General features: G+C 38.6%; 1 protein-coding gene and 1 long non-coding RNA gene across 5 annotated transcripts in view; one reads left to right on the forward strand and one right to left on the reverse strand.

Moving 5' to 3' along the window:
- Positions 1–27,686, reverse strand: part of LOC144042823 (uncharacterized) — a 69,613-nt gene that overhangs the window by 28,092 nt on the left and 13,835 nt on the right. For all 3 annotated transcript variants that reach the window (XR_013290985.1, XR_013290986.1, XR_013290984.1), the window contains one exon: positions 4,989–5,090. This is a non-coding gene — a long non-coding RNA (uncharacterized LOC144042823). The remainder of the gene's footprint in view (positions 1–4,988; positions 5,091–27,686) is intronic.
- Positions 12,120–26,120, forward strand: ednrba (endothelin receptor Ba). Of its 2 annotated transcripts, none has more exons than XM_077555824.1 (8): positions 12,120–12,351; positions 14,932–15,399; positions 17,874–17,986; positions 21,287–21,491; positions 21,980–22,129; positions 22,558–22,691; positions 22,755–22,863; positions 23,869–26,120. In XM_077555824.1, exons 2-8 carry the CDS (start codon positions 14,983–14,985, stop codon positions 24,004–24,006), a joined length of 1,266 nt encoding a protein of 421 aa, XP_077411950.1. In that variant the 5' UTR covers positions 12,120–12,351; positions 14,932–14,982; the 3' UTR covers positions 24,007–26,120. The 2 variants fall into 2 exon arrangements, with proteins under 2 accessions (XP_077411950.1, XP_077411951.1); XM_077555825.1 differs by having other exon boundaries at positions 14,938–15,399.

The raw sequence follows: 27,686 nt of genomic DNA on the forward strand, positions 1-27,686 counted from the left end.
AGATATCAATTTTGTAGCAATTACTTCAGATCAGGTGAGTCAATTACTAAATCAGTTAGTTGTGTAGATGTAGCTTGATTGCATAGTTATTAAATGAAGTTGCTTTACTCATCTGAGAATTGTTTGTGCTTGTGAAATTACAAATTTGAATACTTTGATTGTGACAGGGTGATTAATTAGTCCAACATTACTTTTCAAAATGTTTTTTTAACTTTACAAAATCATCTCACGGGCCGAATTAAACCCCTTTGCGGGCCTGATCCGGCCCACAGGCCGTATGTCTGACACCACTGCGTGTCGATCCTCATAGCAGAGACACTTAAGGGAAACTGAACTGTTTATTACGTTCACTAACGTACTAGCTAACGATCTGGCAAGCTAACAATCTTGCTTGTCCATGGCAGGGTTGTCCAATGGACCTTATGTACGACAGCTCATGACGTGTTTCCGAAGGAGTATACGGAGGCAGGAGAGCTTCCGGTTTGTGTTTGTTCTAAGCTACAGGGACACCAAAAATAATCTCCTTAAAATGTTAATTTTTTTATTTTTTTTATCGATATATACAAAAGCTCGGAGCTTTTCCATATCATTTTCTTTTATTGGTTTATTTACCTATACAGTATAATTGTTCATGTTAAGGTGTAAAATGAAATGCTTCATCTTGGTCTCATTTTTTTTTACATCGCGTAAACGTTATATTCCAACAGGGCTGCGTAGACTTTATATCCACTGATCATGTTCAACAACATGCAGCAGCAGGAGTTGTAGTCATTTTATTCTAGGTTGTTTATCTGACAGATAAATATAGATAGTCGTCCCATCAGGAATCACCACAGTGTGTCACTTGCCTGATTTGTTTGCAAATGTTTTGTTTTTTTATGCTAGATGCCCTTCCTGATGCAACCCACTTTAATCAAAGCAACCTTGACCTTATTGCCTCTCAGCAGATGAGAAAAAAAAAAAACATGGAGATGGTTAGGGGATGGATAGGGGCCAGACGGAAATTGGAGAACAAATGCGTCACATGTACACCGTAATTGTGATTCCGATGCTGCGGAATGGCTAAATGAAACCAGAATGCACTGAAGTGAAAATCAGTTTCAGGCAACTGAACGTGCTTACACTGGCTGATTCTGCTGTGAAACGGGGCAAATGACGTGTGCATGCAACATTCCATAGGTGAACTGATGAATTGCTAACAGGTGATAGGATTTATACTGTATATAGCAGAATCACTGAAAGTCTCTGTTGTTAATTAGAAAAAGATTATTGTTTTAAAACTCTTCCAAAAGTGTTTGAGCAACAACACTCTCAATGCAATTATATAAGGAATTTATGTAAATAAAATCCATCATATAAGACTGAAGCCAACATGCGTGTCCACATACAGAGCAAGGGAGCAAAACAACATAACATGAATCTCTTTCAGATGTACTACACATGCACAGATAAAAAAAAAAAAAAACATGATAGAGAAAGCCATGGTTGGCCACAATTTTTAAATATGTTTTTTTGTGGAAATTTGGCCCACTGTGTCCTCTGGGCAGATGAAGCAAACAGTCATCCAAACTGTTAGCAAGTTTGAAAAAACACAGGCAAAAAAAAAAAAAAAAAATCTTCATTAATATAAGGTTTGTCAATGCCATTTTTGATTAAGGACAATTGCTGGTGGACTTCCCCACAAGCTCAATAACATGCTCTTCTGGTGAAGGTTATTTGTTACGTTTTCTTAGTTGAAGTGCAAAATTAATGTGAAACTTCTGAAGTGGAACGCTCTTCAGGCTCCTTTTAATCCAGAAAAAAACATGTCTGTAAAGTTTGAAGGCATTTCCCCCCCCTAAAATGTGGAATAAAGTTTTGTTTTAGATAGCGTCTCACCAAACTTGCACATCAATCTCTGGTGTCAAACTGAAACCTCCGATGTCACACTTTGGTAGATTAAAAAAAAAAAAAAAAGAATTCCCCACAAATCTATACTATTAGTGGTCGGTCCACTGAAGGACACACTGATGACTAATAAAATTACATACAGTACTGAAATTAATTTTTAGTCAGGATTTGATGGACTCATTTTTTAAAAGAAATGTTAGATTACTCTGCAATAAGAATATAATAAATGGCAATATTTTCCGAATGTACTTGTAATTATTTGTGTCAAAAAACAAACAAACCAGGACATATTTTGACTTGTTTTTAGAGTTTGTTAGGTCATGGGAATAATGGAGATCAAATTTAGGTGAAGGTGGCCCCTGAATTAAAATGAGTTTGACACCCCGGCAGTAGCCACTTTACTCCGAGAACAACCTGTTATTAGGTCGAGAGGTCTTGTGATGTCAAAATGTGATCAACACCATGAAGACGACTGTTTAAATACAAACTAATTGAGCCAGGAAACATGCAGTACTGGGTTGATTAATGGATCACACATGTTGTGACTTTAGCTATTCAGCTCTGTTAGACAACAGCAAGTTGTACAAAAAATGTCCTTATCTTTTTATGAGTAGTGTAAATAAAAATGTCACACACGTTAAAAAATAAAATGCATGGCTAAAGCTTAATGCTATGTTTAATACTGATACTATTGTATGGAACAGATTGAGAAACACATGCTTGAAGGTATTTATATTTTATAATGATGGTGATCCCATGAACACAAGACAATGCACACCATAAACTTTCAACAGATGGTCACGTAACATCTGCTTGCGATATTGTTGTATTGAGGTATTCAAATTATTGTTTTGTTAGTTCTTTGCATGTTACTTTAAGATTTGCAAAGAATTGTTGAATAGATGGGATTAGTTTGAGTGCAACTCGTTCCACAATAAGCATCCCCCTTATCTCGAGATGAATTTGTGTCCATGTATTCAAAATTGTTTTTGAATTTAAAATGATTTCAGTTGTCCCAGTACTGTTGCGCCTCTGAAAATGAAGTCACTGTGCCTTATTTTGTCATATAAAATTGTCATTACAATTGCAATTTGTATATACACGTTAATTTCGTCTCACACTTTTGGGGTGTTGGGGAGATAAGTTGGTGCAGTCTAGTATTCACACCAATAACAAGCGGATAATGACAACTTACAGATCCTTAGGACCTATCATTGTGCTTGAACCTGGTTATTAGGGCAACTGACCTTCAAGTCAAAGTCAAATCTTGTGTCCTTTCGAGTGATGGGCGATAGCATCCACTCTGGTAGTGAGTGACACATTTATCAATATATTTGCTGATAATGCGTCGGTAGTTAATTGAATATTGTTTTGGAGGCAAAGGGTTGGTGAGTTGCAGCTGTGTGCAGGATCCTGGCATGACGTAGATAATTGTCAAGAAAGGTATGCAGGGGGTTACTGTGCTCATATGTGCTTTCAGAAGCTTTTTCTGTGCACTGCTGTCCCTATATTTAACATGCTTAACGTGTCTCAACTTGTAAGAGCAAAAAAATACAAACCCCAATTCCAATGAAGTTACGATGTTGTCGTGTAAAATGGAAATGAAAAAAAAAAAAAGAAATAATACAATTACTTGATAATCATTTTCAACCTATATTAATCGAATAAGCTAAAAAAAAAAGACAACATATTTAATGGTCAAACTGATCATTTGTGTTGTTTTTTGGTAAATTTTCAGAAATTTTGAATTTAACGCCTCCAACATGTTCTAAAAAAAATCTGGGACAGGAGTATGATGGCATCAAATTTCCTTGTTTGGGAACTGAGGACATTCTTTGTTGAAACTTTTGGCTTGGTGTAGCCTACGGGGTTTCCATTGTCAAATTTTGCGCTTCATAATGCGCCACACATTTTCATTGGGAGACCAGTCTGGACTGCTGGCGGGCCAGTCTAGGGTTCACACTCTTTTACATCTAAGCCTCGGTGTTGTAACACTTGCATAATGTGGCTTACATTATGCATGTGTTACAACACCGAGGCTTATTTGTAAAAGGCGACATCCCTGAAAAATACTTTGAGGGGTGTTGTTGATACACTATGGCTTTGTCCATGATTTCCAAAAACAATTTGAAAGGTGGACTCGTCAGACCACAACACACTTTTCCACTTAGTATCAATCCATCTCTGATGGCCCACAGAAGTCAGCGCCGTTTTTGGTTGTGTTGTTGACATGCGTCTTTCACTTTGTATGGTAGAGTTGCATTTGTAGATGTAGCAACAAACTGTGTTACTGGTTTTCTCAAGCGTTCCTAAGATGACACGGCAATAGCCTTTACAAAATGATGCCATGTTTTTTAATGCAATGCCACCGAATGGATTGAAAGTTATGGGCAGTCAATGTTGTTTTTCAGCTTTGGAGCTTGCGTGAAGCGATTAATTAGAATTCTCTGAAACTTTGTATTCCTCGCAATTGTACATTGAGAAATTAGGTTCTTAAACTGTTGGACTATATTTGCTCACAACTTCCTTGGAATTGGGATTTGTAGTTTTTGGTAATTGATTCTAAACCGTGCTAAATACTGTTTGACTGTCAATTATTGCAACATAAGAAGTTAAATGTAATCAATTTATGTAATGTAAATGACTGATTTTAGTGACAGGTAGCTAAGATGTAATCAAAACAATTTGTTAATTCAACTGACTGTTGTTGATCAATATATGTTGAATAAAAAAAATATTTAAAAAACTTGCATCTGGAATACATGTATTCCATTAAACAACTCAATAAGAGTTTGACACAGAAAAAAAACTAAATAGATATTTTCCATCCGAATTGCCTTAAAGGCTGCCACTGACTCAACAAGTAATCATTATTTATGCAATACAAAGAAAAGTTTTATAAGTATGAATCTTTTGCAAATGAAAGGTCAAAAGCAACTGAAGAGGCTCATCCAGTGATGCTTCTTTTATGGATCTAATATAATGTCTCAAGTAATTATTCCTGCAAGGCAATAGTCAATTGCCCTCTTGTGACCCTTTGAGACAAGGACACACATATCTTCCATGTATTGCATATTAGTGCTGAGGGGAATACTTACAAGTTTGTCCTGCTGCTACCCAATCGGGCTTGGAAGATGTGCTGTGTGCCGTTGTGCCCACACTGAAGGCAATAAAACTGAAACAAGATCAGCCTTTGTCAACTGAAAATCGAGAGAGAGAGAGAGAGAGAGAGAGAGAGAGAGAGACAGAGCTCAGTCATATGCAATTTGACTCTTTCCTCGTAAATGAAGGCATATTCCCAATAAAGAATACATGGGAGTCTTTAATGTACTTCATTTAGTATGAGTGAGAGATGTTTGGGGGTCACAATGAGCCCTCAAAATTTAACAGTAAATGCTTCACATGTAAAAGTGCCCTAAGAACATATTGCACAAGAATGTGGTTGTTTTTTGTTTTTGTGTGTGTGTGTGATGGACTTGTTTGCTGTTTACGAAGCCCCAAGGAAGAAAGTGCTTCTCCTTACTATATAGAGCAAAGGTCTCAATTAATGGAGGGTGTTTAATGGCTGCTGGGCCGAAGGCCATCTCAACAGCTCACAAGGCTCATCGACTCAAATATTAGAGCACATGTTGAAATAGGAATGTTTCACTGAAGGGTTTAACAGGTAATGTGAATCATCTGTAGTGGTTCTGACATTCAGCAGATGGAGCGAGGCTTTTTACCACCTCCAAATCACAGAGGGAATGTCTTTGGATTCGTGGTATTTGGCTTACTGCTGCACGACGCTGACAAGTCCAGAAATGAAAGTCCAGAAATGAAACAGGGTTGGGCCTGGATAGGAGACTGCTTGGCAAATGGTAATACAAAAGATGATGTGATTGTACTTCCAGGACATTTGATCATGTTTGATACAGTTTTGGTTGATGATTGATTTCATTGAATGCTTTTGTTACGTTCTCGGTGTCACATTACATGCTGATTACATTTGGTTCCCTCAACATTCTCCTAATGTTAGAGAATGTTATTTACAAGTTCTCCATGGGATATATTGACATTCCCCATAAACCTTAAGAACAATTACAAATTTGGATGGATGAATGAATGTATACATGGACGAATTGATCGATGGATACATAAAGCGCCATGAAAATGTATTTGCCCCCTTCAAAAATTCTCTTTTTTTGTCCATTTCCCCATTTTAATGCACCACACACACACACTTGTATATACACTGGGTGGGGTCACATTCACGGTCTAGGGCAGACATGGGCAAACCCCGGCCCGCGGGCCAAATACGGCCCGTTATGCGTTTCAATCCGGCCCGCCGAACTTATCCAATAAGGCTAGAAAAAATTATATTTTTAGTTTTATTTTTTATTTTATTTTATTTTTTTATTTTTATTTTTTTTAAAAAAAAATTATTTATTTAGTTTTTTGTTCAGCTCAGTGGCCGAGTGGTTAGAGTGTCCGCCCTGAGACTGGGAGGTTGTAGGTTCAATTCCTGGCTGGGCCATACCAAAGACTATAAAAATGGGACCGATTGCCACTCTGCTTGACACTCAGCATTAAGGGTTGGAATTGGGAGGTTAGATCACCACATGATTCCCGAGCGCGGCGCTGTTGCTGCTCACCGCTCCCTCAGGGGATGGGTCAAACGCGGAAAACAAATTTCGTCCCACTTAGATGGGTGTGACAATCAGTGGATCTTATCTTATTCATTTTATTTTGTCCCTGCAATGCGGATTGGATGTACGCGCTTTGTCCTCAGCGCGTGACAGGCAGCAGCGGCTATCATGCAGCCGCATGTGTCACACGTACTGTGGGCCCGGGTTAAAAATGGGTGGGCCAATGGAAAAAAATTCTTTAACTTTACGCCTTGAATTGAAATCTATTAATAATAGATGCAGTCACCAGGTTTGACAGATCACAGTGTATGTGCTATTATAATCTATTTACATTTCTCCTCCCACTTTGCCAAATAGTGTGTAAATGCCACATCTTGCATATTCATTGAGGCAAACGTACTACCTGCATTAGGGCTATTTTATAATAATCATAATAATAATAATAATACATTTCATTTAAAAACAGCACCTGTCAGAACACCCAAGGTCACTTTACAAAGCATAAAAACACAGCAAAAGTTGAGCTAAAACAATAAAAATGAAGCTATTGGAAAAGCTGTTTTAAATATGTGGATTTTGCTTATTTGAAAAACGCAGTCCTAAGTGCACACTGTAAGTAAATTGGGTTGTACATTTATCTGTGTGTTTTTACTGTGCTATGAGGTCCAAATGCTCCTGGTCCGGCCCATCTGGCAAAATTTCAAACCCATTGTGGCCCGCAAGTCAAAAAGTTTGCCCACCCCTGGTCTAGGGGTAGAGTTCGCCAGTCGGCGAGCTGGCGAACTCAGTAACAGGGTTACCTTTCACTAAGGACGCTGGAGTGACGACCTTTCCCCGCTGGGCCTGGGGTTCGGGGGTGCCGCCCGTCCTCCGGTGCCCCCATCTCCCCTTCTGCCCCCGGTGTTCCGTCCCTCCATGCGGTGGGGGGTGGGGTGGGCGCGGATGCCTTCTCCGCTCCGCTGCCTGGGTGTGGGGGATCCCCGGGATCTGGGGGTCGGGGGCTGGGGGGGCTGTCGGTTGGTGGGGGGGTGGACCGGTGGGGTGCCTGGCGGGCCTGCAGTGCCTCGTCCTGCTGCGTTGGGTCGGGGGCGCGGGCCGCGTTGGGGTGGGGGGCGCTCCTGCTCCTGGGTTTGCTCTCCGACCGGTGGCCCCTGCGGGGCCCGGGGGTTGTCCTTTGGCGCTGCCGCGGCCTGGGGGGCCCTGAGGTGTTGCGCTTGCTCTGTCCTGGCGGGGGTTGACGGCTCCCCTCTTTGGTGGAGACTTTCATGCATGCCAGGTCCACCACACCAGCATCTATCGAAACTCAGACACAATCTGCTTCTTCCTCAGGTCATTGAATTGGTGGAGGCTGGTGTCTGTGGATCTCACTCTGCTTCGTCTGTTCTTCCTTTTCTCAGTCTCTCCTTTGGTCTTTTGAGGTCTCCCTGATTTGTTGGAGTTTAGATGTCTCTGGGGTTGGTGAAGGACTCTGGTTAGTGGCCTGGTGGGTGGTGTCTGGTCGGTGCTGGATTTCACTTTCCTTTCTTTGGTCCTTCCTCTGGTCTCCTGACGACCTCACGACTCTGGCCGGAAGTGTTTGGTTTAGGTGAACGGTATGGGATTTTTTTTAATAGGTTTTAGGTGAACTAATGAATACACACACACTCGCACGCACGCATGCACGTACGCACGCGCGCCCGCACGCACGCACATACACATACTCACCCACATACAAAAAAAAATTATATACATATATATATATACTATATATATACTGAGCTCTCCAGAAAAAAAAAAAAAAAAGGTAAGACCATCAAGCGAATGTAAGATCAGACAAAGATCAGACAACCAAAATAAACAATAACTGCATTTTTTAAATGGTGATTTGATTTATTAAGGAAAAGAAATATTCATAGCTACCTGACCCTGTGTGGAAAAAGTACTTGCCCGCCGCCTTGCTATAAATGATGGATAATCACATTTTGCAGTTCATTTTCACTGAGCACATCCAAGCCTGAACACATCCAGACCTGTTCAATCAAGAAATCACCTATTTAGAAAATGTTTGACAAAAATTAAGTATCTAAAAAATACTGCAACAAAATGCCATGACCCAATAAAATTCAAGGACAGATAAGAAATAAAGTAATTGACACCTATACATGTGGAAAGGGTTACAAAGTCATCCCTAAAGCTTAAGGGCTCCGGCAAATACCAGTGAGAGCCGTTATCCACAATTTGAGAAAGCACTGAGCAGTGGTGAACCTTCCCAAGGGTGACCAGGCAGGCAGGTACGGAGGAATATAATGTAGGTGGAGCCAACCTCCCTGAACGTTGGTCACAGAAAGACACTGCTGATAAATTGAAGAGACGCAAAACATGAATGATAACAAAAAAGCCGAGCGAGACTGGAATTTGCCGAACTGCATGTTGACATGCCGCAAAGCTTCTGGGAGAATGTCCTTCGGACAGATGAGACAGAACTGGAACTTTTTGGTAAGGCACATGGCCTCTATGTTCACAGGCACAAAAATGAAGCATAACCGAGAAAAGAGCACTGTCCTTATACATGTAGCTGTTTTGCTACATCTAGCACAATGCAAGAGGTGTCTTGAAACTGAAGGCGAAAAACTCTTTAAGGTATTCAAAATCTAGATGTAAATCCTACTGAACATCTAAGAAAGTAGCTGAAACAAACCTCAAACAACTGGCGCAAGAGTGGGCCAAAAAATAACTTTTGAGAGCAGAGAAAGTATTTTTCAATATCAAAATTTGTCTTACAACGGTGGCCATGTATTGTAATTAAAAGAGCATAATGATCATAATCACCCTGCAATGTTACGCCTTCTATTCTCCAGCTAAAGTGAAGCACAGTGCTGGCAATATCATGCTTTTCTCCTCAGCTGGGCACTTTTGTCAAAATAAAGGGATTTATGAATCATACCCAAATACCAGTCAATTATGGTGCAAAACCTTTAGACATTTTAAAGTAAGAAAATAAGTCAAGTTGACATTTCAGTGCCCCTTTCAGTATGACAGCCACTTAAATGAACAAAAGAATATATTTCCAGTCAAAAGAAGGAGGTCCAATTAAAAATCTGTGGGGTGTCCTGAAAAGAACCGAGAACAGAAGTCCTCACAATCTGAAAGAAAATGGTGGGCAAATTAAGTCAATAGCTACCTAACTGACAGGCTACTACGCAAATAGAATGCTAGATTCTTTTTTTTCTCTTCATACTGACTTTTGTACTTCACCCTTTAAATATCTGTTGAATTGCAGAAATAATGGAGCCAACTATGATACAACGGTGCATCTCGTGTCTGTCTTGTTACGGTTGAGCATCACAAGCAGGTAAATAACTTGATTGGCCACTGGCTGCAGCTGACAATTATTTTCCGATTTGTCCCTAATCGACCAGATTTAATGGGCTATACCTTCACCGTAGTTTAGATTTACAGCAAGTCAACTGTCTTTGTGTTTGGGCATACTGCACATAACATCACGCATCAACTCAAAGTTTAGAACCGATTTATCCAATTAGTCACATTAGTAGATATTCAATAACTGTCATGTTTTTTATCCCATCTGTGGGCATCTGGTTTCATGCTGGGTTCTTTCACTTTATGCAATGATGACCTATACCCGAATGTAGGGAAAATACATTATTGTATGTGCACCTGAGTGCAGATCTTTAACAAAATGCAATTAGTTGTTTGTTAATCCTGCTCGGTGATAAACAAACCCAACACACAATTATCAAAACAACACCTCTCAGTTGGACGTATTACACTTGGTGGAGGTACAAAAACATTAGTGCTGTCAAAGTTAAAGCGTTAACTGTTTAATTAGTCACAACAAATTGTCGCATTCATCATGAATTAACGCAGATTAATGGCACTATTAATTTTAACTATAGATTATCCTTGAGAGCAGAGGTGGGCATCGAGGGCCGGAATCCTGCAGGTTTTGCATGTTGCCCTTCTCCAACACAGCTGATATATGATCAGCTCATCAGCAAGCTCTAAATAAACCTGATAACAATCCTGTTGATTGGAATCAGCTTGTGTTGGAAGTGAGAAACCTCAAAAACCTGCAGTACTCCGGCCCTCGAGGACCGAGATTGCCCACCTCTGCTTTAGAGCATGGGTGGCCAAGTTCGGTCCTCGAGAGCCACTATCCAGCCTGTTTTCCATGTCTTCCTCCTTCAGCGCAGCTGATTCTAATGATCAGCTCATCAGCAAGCTTTGCAGAAGCCTGACAACGATCCTGATCATGAATCAGGTGTGTTAGTGGAGAGAAACATGGAAAACAGGCTGGATAGTGGCTCTCGGGGACCGAACTTGGCCACCCCTGCTTTAGAGTGACAGCGGATGGCTACATTTAAGGTAGCACAGGTTGTGTTTGAGCAATAAACATCATTACATGCATTAAAATAAAGCATTTAATAAATGTATGTGTATCACATTAAGAATATTTGTTTATTTAAAAATATTGGGGTCATTTTTTTTCCATTTTAAATTATGCAAGAAATTAACCGATTACAAAAAGATGAGGATGAGCGTGTGCAGTGGATCAAAAAATGTTGAAGACTTCCTCATAACATTAAATGTCAAAATAATTAACACATAACCGGTGCTCTTCCAATTTGGCAGGAAAAAAATGTTGATTAAAAAAAGGCTTTTTTTATTAAGCGATTAATCGTAATTCATCAAAATTCTAAGATGTGATTGATCTGATTAAAAAATGTAGTCGTTTGACAGCTCTAAAAAATATTTGAAGATTGAAATAAAAATAAATAAATAGTGATGTCAAACTTAATGCGTTAACTTTGAGTTAATTTAAAGTTCCTTTAACGCCACAAATTTTTTTAACGAGCGATAAATGACCGCCCCTTATTTGGAAAGCCTGTACTGGGGGAATTCCAGTCGCAACGCAGCAGACACGTCCACGTCAAGATTTAGCAGTTATAATTGTAATAATGATAATGCGTATATTTGTGGAGACTCGGGTCAAGTTGTATTTTACAATTTTAAAAATGTGCAGACTTTCACAAGTTGCTTCATATCAAAGATTAGATAGCTCTTAATATGAAAATAAAAATGCAGAGCTGTCACCAACGTTTTACAAATGCAATTATGCTATCTAGTGGCAGAAAAATGACCTCAACACAAATCAATATCACACTCGTTTTTTACAGTACAGTAAATGTTTTTATTTTAACTAAATTTTAGGAAATATTATGAAATTATTATATCAATGATTAAGAGATACAGCAGCTATATTTCTATTAGTTTAACATTTGTTTCCACTTTTATGTTAACAAGAGTATGTATGTACATTGTATTGTATATTTAGAACAGATATACAATTTGCGATTAATTATGAGTTAACTATTGAAATCATGCGATTAATTATGATTAAAAATTATAATGGTCTGACACCCCTAGAAAAAACATCGGTATATTTGAATTTTGCTTCTAGCCTTTCTCTGTGAAAAGAACAACTTGTTGCTGCTGGCCTTCCTCTTGTCTTCCTCCACGCCTCCCTTAGATAAAACAAGGAGTGGTTGAGGGTCTGGGATCCAGCCAGCTGACTGAACACACAGTCTCAGGCAGTATTGGACAGAAGAGGATGAGACTGCTTATGGGGAACAGACCTGGAGCTTAACTTGGACAGTCGTCCCAAAGAGGCAAGGCGCTGTAACTTGGAGATGACTGGGCAGTCACTTCAGCAACAGTCTCCCTCCAATTTGGGAATCTATCTCTGTCCTTTTTGGTTTCGGAGTGGACATTTGAGCTGAGAAGTAGAAGTTTTTTTGGGATCATTTGGATCATTTCTACTTCAACAAGGAGCAAAGTAAGTCAGAGCTTTAATATTAGGCAGGGGTATCCCAACTGCTTACTTTTTTCTTTTTCCACTGCTTGGTCATGAAGAATGATGGATATGCGTTTTTTTTAAATTTTTTTAGAGACTTTTCCTGTTCGACAGAGGAGTCTGAAATAATCGCCTATTGTACTGTGTATCATATTGGACAAATTGTGAAAAATATTGGAAATACAATGGGACAGAAAAAGGTTTGTGAGCGGACAGACAGAAAAAAAAGTGAGAACAGAACAAAAACGAAACAACAGAGAAGTAGCAGAATACGGTTAATGACTACCTACTAGTCGTAAATTGTATTAATTTGTTTGTTTTTTCTGTATTGGAAAGTCAGTGCCACACCCTGTGAGAAAAGAAGACAACTAGTGGCAAACATGAAAGGACAGGACAGTAACATTAGAAATATTATTTTTGGTAAAAGAGCTACCACATAATGCTATATAAACAAGTAGGAATGGGCGCATACCGACAACAGGTATCGGTCACTATTGGTTATTTCAAGATACCAGCTAGTCACGAGTGCCGATACCAGTTTCGGATTGCCATCTTGTGGCCGTTAAATGATTAGGAACTAGAAACTAGAGAGTAGAAAATTGCCATTATTTTCATGCAATTTTAAAGGAAAATGCTATATTGAGATATATAGGTCTTTCTTTAAAGTTATCAGTCATGGTATCGGCAGTTGGTATCCGTATCGGTGACTACGCAAGAGTTGACGACTCGTACTGATATCGGTCTGAGAAAAAGTGGTATCGAACATCCCTATTAACAAGCAATGTTAATATTAATCAAAGGAAGCTGTGGAATAAAGCTTAAATAATTAACTAATACTGGCAGTTGGTTGTCAGTGTACGTGTCCCATTATTGTTTAATTTAACCCCTGGGCGTTATTTGTCCATTTTCTGGCTTTTTTCTGTTTTTCATCAAAGAAAAAGCATTTGAAAAAAATACACTAGGGACCTGACATTTTACCAGGATTGTTTAAAAATGTAGAAGTTCAAATTGGCGCCATGCTGTAATTTATAATTATTACCAAACAGGAGAGAGAGATTCACACAAAGTTGTTGTAATAATGCCCGATTTTGGCTCATTGACTCCCATTATAAATCACAGTTTTTGATATGCTGTAAACCTGATGTGTTATAATGCATTTTCCGTGATTACTGATGCAATCGCTTCTTTGACGAGTCATTAACATGAAAATAGAGGAATTAGTGTGTTTAGAGAGTTAACACAAAAATCCACTAGGTGGCGCCAAAGGCTAATAAATTAATTCAAAATGCATGCATAAAAAAATTATATTGTTATGACTTATGGACTTGTTTGAGCCTCTAACTATGTCATATGAAATATATAAATTATTCTTTTATTTTATATATATATATATATACACACAGCATAGTTAGTCTTGCTATTAACATAATACTGCTATTATTGTCCATAGGGGGCATTAAAAAAATAAAATAAAATAAAAACTATATATGTGTAGATAGGCCTGATGCCACTGAACATTTTGAGTGGTTGAAAGTGAAAAAAATATTCATAAATGACTAAGTTATCTCACTTCAAAGGAAATGCCGGATTTTGGCAAAATTACAAAAGTTTTGTGCTATTCGGAAAACTGCCATTGTGTGAAAACTGAGCATGCATAAAAAATTCTATTGTTATGACTTATGGACTTATTCAAGCCTCTAAATATGTCATATGAAATATTCAAATTAGTCTTTTATTTTATATACATATACAGCATAGTTAGTCTTGCTATTAGCATAATACCGCTATTATTGTCCATAGAGGGCATTAAAAAAAACTTTTTTAAAACTATATATGAATAGATAGGTCTGATGCCAGTGAACATTTTGAGCGGTTGAAAGTGAAAAAAATATTCATAAATGACTAAGTTATCACACTTCAAAGGAAATGTCGGATTTTGGCAAAATTACAAGAGTTTTGTGCTATTCAGAAAAATGCCATTGTGAAAAACTGGGCATGCATAAAAAAATTCTATTGTTATGACTTATGACTTTGTTTGAGCCTCTAACTGTGTCATATGAAATATTCAAATTAGTCTTTTATTTTATATATATATATACAGCATAGTTAGTCTTGCTATTAGCATAATACTGCTATTATTGTCCATAGGGGGCATTAAAAAAATAAAATAAAATAAAAACTATATATGTATAGATAGGTCTGATGCCACTGAACATTTTGAGTGGTTGAAAGTGAAAAAATATTCATAAATGACTAAGTTATCTCACTTCAAAGGAAATGCCAGATTTTGGCAAAAATTTCAAGCAAAAATTTCAAGAATTTAATCAAACTATAATAACGCCCAGGGGTTAAACAGGGCTCAATGGACGTGGTGCTCTATCTCTTAATTGTCTGGAAAAATACACCACTCAACTTTTTACGGACAGCCTATAAACATTTACTCCCCCACTGCAGTTCTTCACTTTGTTTAAACAGGATAAATGATAGTTTGGTGGGATTCTGTCACATAAACAATAAGATCTAAAGTGCGCACCATCTGTTATAGTCACTGCTCTTTCTCAGTTTTAGGCGCTCTCAAAAAGGATCAAGTCAAGTTTCCAAACACGCGCCAGGATGAAGAAGACTTTTTACTATTTGGGATTGCTCCTGCTGGCCCTTTATTTCCTTACAGCCAGCGGGCAGCTGGAGCCCAAAAAACAACTGCCCCCTGACCCCCTCACTGCTACACAAAGACACGGGCTCGTCGAGCGAGACGTGCAGGGTCCGCCGGTGAGGCCCAACATCACCATGCCGCGCCGACGAATGCCCCCCATGTGCAGCGCTCCCACAGAAATTCGTGACACTTTCAAGTACATCAACACTGTTGTGTCCTGCCTGGTGTTTGTTGTGGGCATCATTGGAAACGCCACACTTCTAAGGATCATCTATAAGAATAAATGCATGCGGAATGGGCCCAACATCCTCATAGCCAGCCTGGCTCTTGGAGACCTGCTGCACATTATCATTGGCATTCCCATCAACGTTTACAAGGTGAGCTTTAATGTGAACAATTGACCAGAAAAATCGCCAGTGTTAAATCTAACACTAAAAAAGTGTTTATATGTGTCACACCAATGAGTATTAATCGGACATTTTACCATGTGTTGCTTCTTTCACAGTCAAACAGTGTTACTCCAACACTGTACAGCGTAAAAATCTGCAATGATAAACACTGAGTAGTGTTGAAAGTACCAGTGTTAGTGCTAAATATTTAATTCTGCCAAACTACACTCCAAGGGGAAGTAAACCCGTTTTATTTATTTGTTTATTTGTGATAATAATATGTTCTACGCAGTCCCACTAGTCTAAATATTAGGGGTGTGAATTACCTAGTACCTGACGTTTCGATTCGTATCACGATTCATAGGTCACGATTAAATTCGATACCGATTAATCCCGATACAAATCTATAAATTGATTATTGCAATATTTTTTTAACTCAAATTTAGAAAATACAAATCATTAAACTTGTACATGTACACTGTAAGATTTGTATGAAAATGTAATTATCTGAAAATGACTTTGAGCCACTGCATTTAACAAACAGGTTGCAGTCTTTTTCATGTTTGAACAGCGCTGAAATAAAATATTAAGGCTTAATGTTCCATTAATATAACATTCTTCCATGCTTAATGTGTGAATCCTAACCCTAAGTAAGACATTTTGTTGAATATTTCCATAAAAAATTGCTGTTTAAAAATCGATTCGGCCGCATATTGAATCGATTCGAGAATTGCGTGCTGTAATATTGCGATATATTGCCGAATCGATTTTCGGCCCCTACTAAATATGGTATTCTATTTGATATTATGTTAGTGGAATATGTGTTAAGCAGCAAAATCCAGCCATTTTTATCCATCTCAGGGGCGGCTAATCACAGCTCACCTGTTTTCTGAAACTGAGCTGTGATTGGTTGTGACCTGAGACCTTAGCAGCAAATACGTCATCTTTGTCGACATCTTTGTCATGTGTCGACAGCAAGTGGCAAAATGGCTGCCCCCTGAAATGGATTTTGCTTCATGACTGATATTCCATAAATGTAATATTAATCACAATGTCATGTTTAGACGAGTGAGGTCACATATAACTGTCAAGGAATGTTTAAGGTTGACTTCCACTTTAACTCTGGTGTAGGCTATTGCACTACTGTCAGAGTTAACAAATTTAACTCAAACTACACTTTATTCTGGTAAATGGTATTTATATAATGTATTTCCTCCTTCCTCAAAGCGCTTTACATTTTGACTACTGATAACACGACATCAGGAGCAACTGTGGGTTCAGTATCTTGCTCATGGATACTTTGACATAGCCACACTGGCCTGGGATCGAACCCATGCTCTCAGCGTTGGGAGACGACCACTCTACCACAGAGCCACAAACAAGAACTGGATGTATTGCTTTTTTTTTCTTTCTTAGAGCTCAGTATTGTTCATTTGATTTGACATGTCATCATTGCTCTCCTTTTTTATTTTTTTATAAAAAAAAAATATATATTTTATACATATATATATATATATATATATATATATATATTTATTTATTTATTTTTTTTTTGTATGTGGGTGAGTATGTGTATGTGTATGTGCGTGTGTATGTGCGTGTGTGCGTGCGAGCGTGTGTGTATTCATCAGTTCACCTAAAACCTATTAAAAAAAAATCCCATACTAATAATATAATATAATAATAAATTGCCAAATGCAGAAACATCAATGTAAGCTATCACGATGTGGTGGCTCTCGCGAACAGGCAGAATTAAGTAACCAGAATTAGGTTAAAAAAACTGGATGTATTGCTATTGAAATGTTGACAGTGCGCTGGAATATCGGAAGGTTTCTCCTTCACCGGAAAAGGGGGAATTTTCAATTTAACACCTTTTAACCTAACAGTGTTAAAATAACACTGCTTACTGCATATTTGATCGAACACTGGAAATTTAACACTGACCGATTTGCTGTGTATTCGAAAACTACTCCCATATTATGTAGACTTTTTTCAAGATCTTATGCAAATATATTGGACGCATTGCAGAACATTGAAGCCCACCCATACCCAAACTTGAAGTTAGTTCCAGAGCCCCTTGATTTCTCATTGTCTCTGGCATGTTATCATGTGAATATTTTGAATGTCTGTGCGTGAAAATGTAAGCGTTTCCATAGGGGAAACTGTTTATTTAACTGAAGTGGAAAAGGTTGTCAAAATATGGTCGGGTGGGAGGTGTCCATATGATTCCAATCGAGCTCACGCTCCAGTTACACAGTGTTGTCACATGGTCACTGTACCTTTACAGCCAGAGGGGCTTTGATGTCTAACAAAAACATCACTGAGCATTCAAAAGCCTTTAACGCAGACCAGAATGAAGTGATTATTGGTTTCTGTCCACTGTCTGGGAAAAACAACAGTCAGGGAACTTGCATCACTCCCTCTCATGGTTGAACTCTGACTCTTGAACTTTCTCCTTCCAGCTCCTAGCAGAGGATTGGCCTTTTGGGGTGGCCCTGTGCAAGATGGTGCCATTTGTCCAAAAAGCCTCAGTGGGGATCACAGTGCTGAGTCTGTGTGCGCTGAGTATTGACAGGCAAGCCCATCTTTCATACACGTTATCCCCACTCGTCTCGTTTGTCACGTGAGCTTGTATTTTCATTTCTTCACGCTTCATGCCTCAGTAGTAAGGGCTGTCACAAGAACCTAGTCCATGTAGAGTACTTTAAAATTGCACCTCTGACTTTCCTGCAAATGTCTGCAGAGCTATGAAGGATTTATGCAATTACACTAGGGAGCAGAGTATCTGCTGGATTAGGACTGACAGCTGCGGTGCTTGACTCATTGAGCCATTTTTAACTCATTCACTGCCATTGACGGTTATAGACGTCAAATATTCATTTGAACTATTTCTATTAGTTTAACATTTTTTTTCCATTTTTGTTAACAAGAGTATGAAAACCTATAATTTTTTATTTTACATTTAGAACAGATATAAAAGTTGTGATTAATCGTGAGTTAACTCGTGAAGTCATCCAATTAATTACGTTTAAAACATTTAATCGCATGACGCTCCTAATTTTTAATAATCTTTTCTTTTCTTTAATCGCGTCAGGCGATTACAATTTTTAAATGTAATTAATCGCATGACTTCAATAGTTAACGCACGATTAATCATAAATGTTATATCTGTTCTAAATGTACAATAAAAAATTCTAGGTTTTCATTATTTTGTTAACAAAAGTGGATTTTTTTTTAACTAATAGAAATATTCAAATGAATTTTTGACGTCAATAGCCGTCAATGGCAGTGAATGAGTTAACAGAAGATAATATTCTGTCCATAATTAATGTGATAACTTCATTCTTTTTCATGAAAAATTAATACCTTTAAAAACAAATTTTTCTACTTTTCGTCGACTGAAAATGACATCACCTGTGCTGAGGAAATAGGCAACGACCAATCACGGCTCACCTGTTTTCTAGGATTGGTCAGATGAGCCATGATTGGTCGTTACCTATTTCCTCAGCACAGATTATGTCATCTTCAATCGACTGCAAGTGGAAAAGGGATAAAAAAAATTTTTTTTAAAAAGGTAGAAATTGTTCATGAAAAATAATTAACTCTTTGACTGCCAGACGTTTTCAGAAACGGGATGTCGCCAGTGGCAGCCGATTTAAGCATTTTGACTGATCTTTCAAGGTCCACAGAAAATGTTGTGTTTGGACTATGGAAACACACATACTACCAAATGAAAGATTGAACTCTCATCTTTCATCAGAAAAGTTTCTACCTTATTCCGTTCTTCAGTAATCAACAATAGAAAATGGTTAGTTTCACCCAAATGCTGTTTTGAAACAAAAAACGGAGAAAACAAGCTTTTTGTGAAACGATGTTATTTCATGCACTCTAGTGAATTCTACACTTTTTTGTGCATGAATGATGCCACAAACACCTAAATAGTGCTTTACTTCTGTAAAACACTACCACCAACAATGAAAAAGTGTTTTTTTGATAGCAAAATACATTTATTTCCATTCAACAGTGTAACAATTTGACAAAACAATTTCGCAAACTATTTACAAATGTGTACAACTGTGGTACTATTTACAATTATGTGGATGTTTCAAATACAGTTTTTCTTTTTGTAACACTCCCCTGCGTGCAAGGAGACAGAGCAGGATTTGCACAACAGATTTGTTTCACTGTGATTGCCCCTTTCGCGTGCAGACGTTACACTTTCTTGACGGCCTTTTTTTCCGGGGAATAGCAAGTAGCAGACTGTACCCACTACTCCGATGAATATGCATTGGACTCGGGGTACTCTTCATCGTCCGATTGAACGTCCGCCTGTGCAGAAGTGCTTGGTTGAGCTCCGCGTTTTCCGGTGTTAGCATCGCTAGCCGGTGAGGCTTTATGACGTGGTCATAGCCGCTGCGTCAACGCTTCCAACTTCGGTGTCAACCTCAGAGCCACCATCATCATCATCGTCATCATCACTGTGCTCTTTAGCATTGGTCGATGAGCTGCTTGCAACCGGTCGCCATTGTCCGCTTCCTCAGCCATCTAGCTCCGCCTCACGTCTTCTACTGCCGCGTCAACGCTTCCAACCTCGGAGTCACCAGTCATCGATGATGATCATCGTCGTCATCAATGTGCTCTTTAGCACTGGTCGATGCTTTTCGTCTTTGAAAAAAATGCTCAAGCGTGAGCTGCTTGCAACCGGTCGCTATTTTCGCTTCCCATCCCCAGCCATTGTCCCCTCTAGCTCCGCCTCACGTCTTCTACTGACGCCTACCCAATCTTGTCAAAAGAGAGTCATCGCTGCCATCTAGGGGCCAAAAATAGTCATTAGGCTAACTAGATCTGCTTGAAACTTTCACCACAGCTGGCCAAGGCTTTCCTCCACCCGTTTCCCCCCCAAAAAAAAAAATTTGGAGAACGTCTTTTAACGTCCTTGGCGGCCCTCCGTAGGTTTTTACTAAACGTCATTTAACGTCCTTGGCAGTAAAATAGTTAAAAACAAAATATTATCTTCTTACTATTGAAAATGGCTAAATGATTCAAGTATCCCTTTAACAAATTTTTGGGTGCGGAATCCAATACTGGTATCAGTTTTCCTCTATCACCGAAAGACCGTCAGATTGATAGATAGATTTAAAGAAATCAAAAATGTACTTTAAGAAATCAAATATTGACATAAACAAAATATAAAAGAAACAGGCATAACTGCAATGTTTTCTTGACCCTATTAATAAGTTTACAAAGGATATGAGTACTACCTTAATTCCTACTATGCTAGCTTTCTGTGCACATTGCTGTAGATGAGTCTAACCGTAAAATCAGCTCTTCTTACTAAAGCTAATCAGTGCAAGTTTGCTATATCTGGAAGGTAAGCTTTGGATAAAAATTTTTTTAAAAACTTGACCTGCTAGGAAAAAAATGACCACGATTTTGGAATCTGGAAGCCAATTTTAGTTTTAATCAGCATAAAAATCTAACCGAGAATAATTTTAAATTTTAAATATTGTTCCCCAGTGTCATTATTACTGTGGATGGACTGGATGCATTTGGCAAATTTACATTAAAAAATAATAAAATATATATTTTTAATGATTCTTGGCATAGCAGAAAGATTACACTCAAAGGCCAAACATTAATAGTAGTAGTAGTTTAAAAAAAGAAAAAGAAAAAAAATAGTAGTAGTAGTAGTTAACATCCCAGTTAACAAGTTATTGTCAGATCTAAAAAATTTTTTGGTTAGCTTAGCTTCGCAAAGATCCTAAAAAGGAAATAGCAAAGCTATGTCTCGCTCATTTAGCACTGCATATATTGCAGGTTGATCCAAACATCACTTACACAAGTTGTTCTTGTGAACTTGTGACTGATCCTTCAGATATCGCGCCGTGACCTCGTGGAGTCGAATCAAAGGGATCGGTGTTCCCAAGTGGATGGCTATTGAAATTGCACTCATCTGGATATTATCCATCATCCTGGCCGTGCCTGAAGCCATCGCTTTTGACATGATCACTATGGACTACAAAGGAGAACGGCTGAGGATCTGTTTATTGCACCCCATGCAGAAAACAGACTTTATGAGGGTAAGCTGCTAGACAAAGAGCTTCACAGTCCTGTAATTCAGCATGGAAGGGAAGCAGTGCATGGGGCCTGTTGACACAGTTGCACATACTGCTGACCTGCACGTGCATGCACAGTAATACATTGTGAGGCAAAGTACAGATAACGATGTGCAGGTGTATGTCATGATGTCACCTAAGTCGTGTACTTTGTAACAGTTTCAAGGAAAAGCCCAGGTTAAAAAGAGGTTATAGACCATTGAAGCATCATAAAAACAGTATCAGAGGAGCAATGACTTTGATTTCTGGCACAAACTATTGTACTGTGCAAATCCAGGTTCATGTCCTCTATCCCAAATTCGTGTCCTCTATGGAATCTTTTGACAAATGATTGTGTTAAATGAAGGGTGAATTTGAGACACACCCTTGTCTCGAAAGCTCCATAATGGTTATTCCTGGCAGCACACATTCTTTTGGAATGCATTGCTGACTATCCATTTGATTCTTCCTAGTTTTACAAGTCGGTGAAGGACTGGTGGCTGTTCAGTGCGTATTTCTGTCTGCCGTTGGCCTGCACTGCCATTTTTTACACGCTGATGACATGTGAGATGCTGAGGAAGAAGAACGGAGTTCAAATTGCGCTCAGTGACCACCTCAAACAGGTTTGTTCACCACGTTGTGTTTTCACCTACTCATTGGAGGGTTGCTTTTAGTGATGTGCACACTGATTGCTAAGAATTGGCTGGATTGCGTGGATTTCACTGTTTATACTTTATTCTTATTTTTAGATATTTTTTTGACATACTCAATCAGTCTTTCTTAGTTCATGCAATGGGAAAAAAACCAAACACAAAATGGCTCAAAGTAACTCTTCGCTCAAAAGCGGAAACCACACTGGAAAATTTGTCCTCATAGATATAATTATGCCATTATATTTCAATACAGCCCAACACGAGACTTCCACTCTCTTAAAATTATCTTTTTGATCAAAGAAAACAAAATGTGGTCTTTGTGGACAAGAAGTCATCATGGGACTCCTTTGTGTCAAAAAGGCAGCATACTCAGTAATTCATGTTGTTTTTGTGTGCAGCGACGGGAGGTTGCAAAGACCGTGTTCTGTCTGGTTCTGGTCTTTGCTCTGTGCTGGCTCCCTCTCCACCTCAGCCGAATTCTAAAACTCACCATCTATGATGAGAAAGATCCGAACCGCTGTGAACTGCTCAGGTATGCAGCAAGGAAATTAAACTGAACTGCAGGATTAATGATATCAATCTATGCATTTTCCAGTTTCTTTTTAGTCTTAGACTATATTGGCATCAATATGGCATCTGTCAACTCCTGCATCAACCCGATTGCCCTCTACATGGTCAGCAAGCGATTTAAAAATTGCTTCAGGGTAAGCAAAAGCTTAGAGACAGTGGATATATAAAGTCCACACACCGCTGTTCAAATGCCAGGTTTTTGTGGTAACAAACTCATGGACCAAAACAAAATCTCCCAAAAATATGTGGGGGAAATGTGTTATGGTCAGATGAAACTTTTAACTCAATCCAAAAGGTGTGTTTGGCCCAAACATAATACCGTTTGTCACCAAGACAATATAATACCTAAAAGTAAAATATGGTGGTGACAGCATCATGCTTTGGGGCTTCTTTTCTTCAGTTGGTCCTGGGGCCTCAAACTAGGTGGAGTGAATTATGAACAGCACCAAATAGAATTCAGTGTTGGCGCAAAGCCTTCATACTTCTGCAAGGAGGAAGAAGAAAGAGGAAAAAATCCAGAAAAGCCTGAAAAAGCTCACGCTAAAAGATGAAATTCATTTGGGGTTAATTGGAAACACTTTAAATGGGAGCATATGTGTGCTGACTCCCGTTGAACCTGAGGTTCGGCAACTAAATGATTTCATTTGCTTGTTTTATTTAAAGTTAAGTTAAAGTACCACTGTCACAAATTTTCTCTCTCGAAAAACTTAAAAATACTCGCAGGTGTCAGGCCGAACTCTCATTAGTCACAATTTGGTAAAAAAAAAAAAAAAAAACTTTTTTTTTTAAACCCTATATACTATTCTTCCTCCTACAATTGTGTGGGTGTTATTTTTACAAATTATTGACCAATCATCAATACAGCGTTAATGACTGAACAAACATGACCTTTTTGGTGCTTCCTAAAAAAATGACTATTTTGAAGGTAAAGGGTTTCAGCTCGATTCAATTCAATTGTACAGGTTATATATTAATCGTGCAAAAAGTGATTTATATAACAAAAACCTAGAATTTGAAGAAGGGTGTGACGGCTGTTCATATCCGTTGTACGTCAAAACACTGAATGAAGACAAACAAGAATGCTTATAATTTACTGTACGTTCTTTCTCAACATTTTCTCACTATCTGACTTCCTGTAGTCCTGCCTGTGCTGTTGGTGTCTACCAGCGGAGATGCTGATGATGGATGAGAAGCAGTCGTGCATGAAGCTGAAGGTCACAGAAAGAGCATCTGACCAGAGCAACTCTCGAATGACCAACAAGTCCACTACAGCCTGAATATTGTAAGCTACTCCTAAAAATGAACGAAACGTGAGGTCAAAAGAGTGATACAACCAAAGGACACTGAGGTTCATCTACAATATCATAAGAGGTCTTGAACTCATGAAAACAAAAGAGCCATTGGCTGTGATGAGGCGAAAATTATTGTTCAAAGAAAGACTGCAGTCTATGTAATGCTTCATTGAAAATGTGACAAGGAAGACAAGGTGTTATAAGGAAATCATTGAAAACGTGGAAACTGAGATGACAGTGTGGCGCAGACATGCTCACCACAAGGAAAATGCAAGTAAGAAAAGACAACGCAGCATCAGATTCTCTGTTCCTAGACACGCTAACCCCAAAAAATCATGAGGGGGCACTTCGCACTTCTTATGGTGTGTAAAGTATACTTTGAGAAGTTACACAAACATATACAATTATCATTTGAGACCGATTTGCGAAGGTGACTTAAGTGGCTTTCAGCCTGGAGGATGTCAATGGCGTTGAAATGGCGTTGAAAGTTACTCAGCATTGCAGCACTCTAAATGCTCTATTTTCGTAGACAGCACACGTACGCTCGGGCGTAAAAAATTGCCGCATCTTGATGCGGGTCCAAACGTCCGTGTGGAAATTTGGCAGACCACACTGCACCATGGCATTTTCTTTTACACCCCCTCGGTGCACCTGACAATATGGTGGAAAAATGTCGACTATATTTTAGAGCCGGTCTAAGTTGTGGCGCAAGTGGTGTAACGTTATTTTGGTGGATTTGAGCGAGGTGCAGGCAGACTTCTGAGCACCGCAGACGTGGGATGGATGTCATCGTATTTAATTCATAAATAGGAGAAAATCATTGAATAGACTGGTTTTATTATTATAATCTTTAATATATTTTTTAAAATCAGTCCCCTGGCTGTGGCACCGCTATTGGTGGTGGTGGGTGTTTAAGTGTGGATCTGTGATGGCCCTGGCTAACTGAACATCACAAGTGGAGATCTTCTTGCTATTCCTTATAAACATACTCCATCTCCTGCATGGACTCATAGTTTTTGTTTCCGCCATGTCAAAGACTGTGTGCGCCTGTCCTGCGCTGAATTTAAAGGGAATCAGAGGAGCCTCTTCCATTGGCCGGAAAGCAAGTCAGCTGTGTGCTTTCCCACAATGGCACAAACGCATGTTTCTCACTGTGCGCGTCCACAAAAATATCCAAAGAAAGAAAACTCCACCCATGCTCACAGTTAGACCATGCTCTGCACTGGGCACCAAAATAGGGCCCAAACTCTGCACAGCCCTTTCCTATATGTAGTCCACAATTTATTCGTTTTAATTCCCTGTGCCATTATGTTGTTTCTTTCCAACTTTTGACTGTACTACTGATGTGCCATTACAGTGTTAAGAACATTCAGCTTTTTATTTTTCTGTTCGATATTGAGCCTATTCTTCAGGATTTCACGTTTCGTTCTTGTTTTATCTCCACGTCCTAACCTGCTTAATTTACCTTAAATGTGTAGGGCTTGGTAAAAATATATTTCTGCAATATAGAATGTATATATATGTAAACAAAGTAGTCTGTTTGTGTACATTGTAGCCTTTTCCTCAGTAATAATGGCCGATAACTGTATATGAATGTTTTAGTTTTCCATGTTATTGTGGCCCAACGTGTTTGTTGTGTATGATTGAAGTGTGAAGGCAGGCAGCATCATATGATGGGTAGGCGAACACAGAACTTTATTGTAATCTGTTTTTCTCTCACTTCACAATTACACACAAGCACACACACGCATGCAGCTTTGACCTGGGAATCTTCCTGCAGGCAAATCCAGTGTCACGCATGTCACATTAGCCGCCAGAGAGCCAAAGAAAGTCTCTGTCCGGCTCACTCAGCACCCCTCCTCCACTCCACTCTTTATTTGCACTCCTTTTTTCTTCGTTCTTCAGTCTGTTTTCCCTTTTGTGTATTTTACCTTTTCCAGGTCCTCTATCCCTTTTACATTCCGAAACTCCGAGCATTCCTTTCTCCACTTCATTTGTTTAAGGCTTCTTCTGCATTTAGGGTCTCAAAACTGTTTAGTTTGACATGAAGTCAAAGCCTTTATTTACTCTTAATGTATAATAAAGTAAAAAAAAGTCTTTATGGTAAAGTCATGTGGTTGTTTTAAATCCACAATGTGTAAAATTGTTTTAGTTTGATGGTACGTTTGACTATAAACATTAACTAGGAGTGTGGCAAGAAACAGCTGCCTTGAAGCTTCTTTTTCTAAAGACTTGTGACCTATCTGCCAAACAGCTGCTTGTAATTTGGTAAACTCATATCTCAAGGCAGCACTGTAGTTCTAAAAAGGTTTGACAAAGCTCTATTATGTATTTGTTGCCCCTAATCTGACTTGTAGTGCCCACAAACCAGTTCAGCGTTGTTTAATTTATTTCATTCACAGACCCTCCATATTTCAAGCCCATGTTGGGCAAACACTTTTTTTTTTCATCCCACATTACTCACTATTCCTCTTTTCTTGAGTCAAGTTTTTATTTTTAAAGTGATAATTGAAAAAGAAACACATTCATTAATCATTAGGGATCATAAGGCCTTTCCAAACTCTGCTTTCAACTGAAAGTGCATTAAAACCGTCGATCTGCACAAGCATTATCAAGCCCACATGTAATAAATATACTGTACACCAACAAAATTTAAACATACCTATAAGTCCTAATTTCATACAATTTATACTGTATATGCATGGCTAGCAAGCCAACAATGAAGTTTAAGTGATAGTTGTAGTGTTTTAAGGCTGCAGGGCAGATATGCTAAATAATTTAGTCAGTTAACTGACTGAGGTACAAATTCGACTCGAAAGTCAACAGTAAAAAGTTACAATCACAAGTATGTAAATATTTCAATATCTGCATCATTCCTCTTCTGCTGGACTTAAAATAATTTGCTACTATTATTTAGTCGCAGTTCACTTGTTCATTTGAATATGAAGACCTTCAGTTTGGTTATAAATATTGGCTTTCAGTAACATTTTTTTCCCATAAACAAGGTGGTTAGCTATAAATTTTCAAGCGAATTGTTGGATTTTGTTGTTTTTGGAAGAAACGTCATTGTAGAATAGCACAAGAATTGTTTGGTATGTTCATGCAATGATTCCAAATATAGATTTAAAAAAAAAAATCTATATTGTACTGAAATTTGGTACACATCTACAGTAACTGTAGAATTAAGAATGATTTATTTTAGAATTGTATTGAATCCCCCAATTAATGAAATGATTAAAGTTCCAACACAGCAGCAACATCCTTATGTCAAGAAGGCAAAGTTTGGTGGAGGACCCAGTCGTAGGGAAGCAGGGCAAGGAGGCAAAGGTGAGTTACAAAAAGGACTTTAATAACTACAAAACAGAAGCGAACTCCAAATGGCAAGAGAAACCAAAACAGCAAGGCAAAAACTGGTAGAATGACGGGAGGAAAAAGACAATGAACCGACACAGACAGAGGGGAGACAGGAGACTAAATACACAGACGCTAATGACACAACAAGACACACCTGGGGCAAGACACAAGTGGCTGAGGGCACTGATTGGTTCACACGAGGAAGGGCAGGATTACACTTAACAAGACCAAGGGAGACACACAAGGAAAACCCAAAAAACCCAGAACCCAAACATGACACCTCATTATACCATTTGTTCCACATAAGTCCT

This window comes from Vanacampus margaritifer, chromosome 2, assembly GCF_051991255.1.
Source record: "Vanacampus margaritifer isolate UIUO_Vmar chromosome 2, RoL_Vmar_1.0, whole genome shotgun sequence".
NCBI classification, from domain to species: domain Eukaryota; kingdom Metazoa; phylum Chordata; class Actinopteri; order Syngnathiformes; family Syngnathidae; genus Vanacampus; species Vanacampus margaritifer.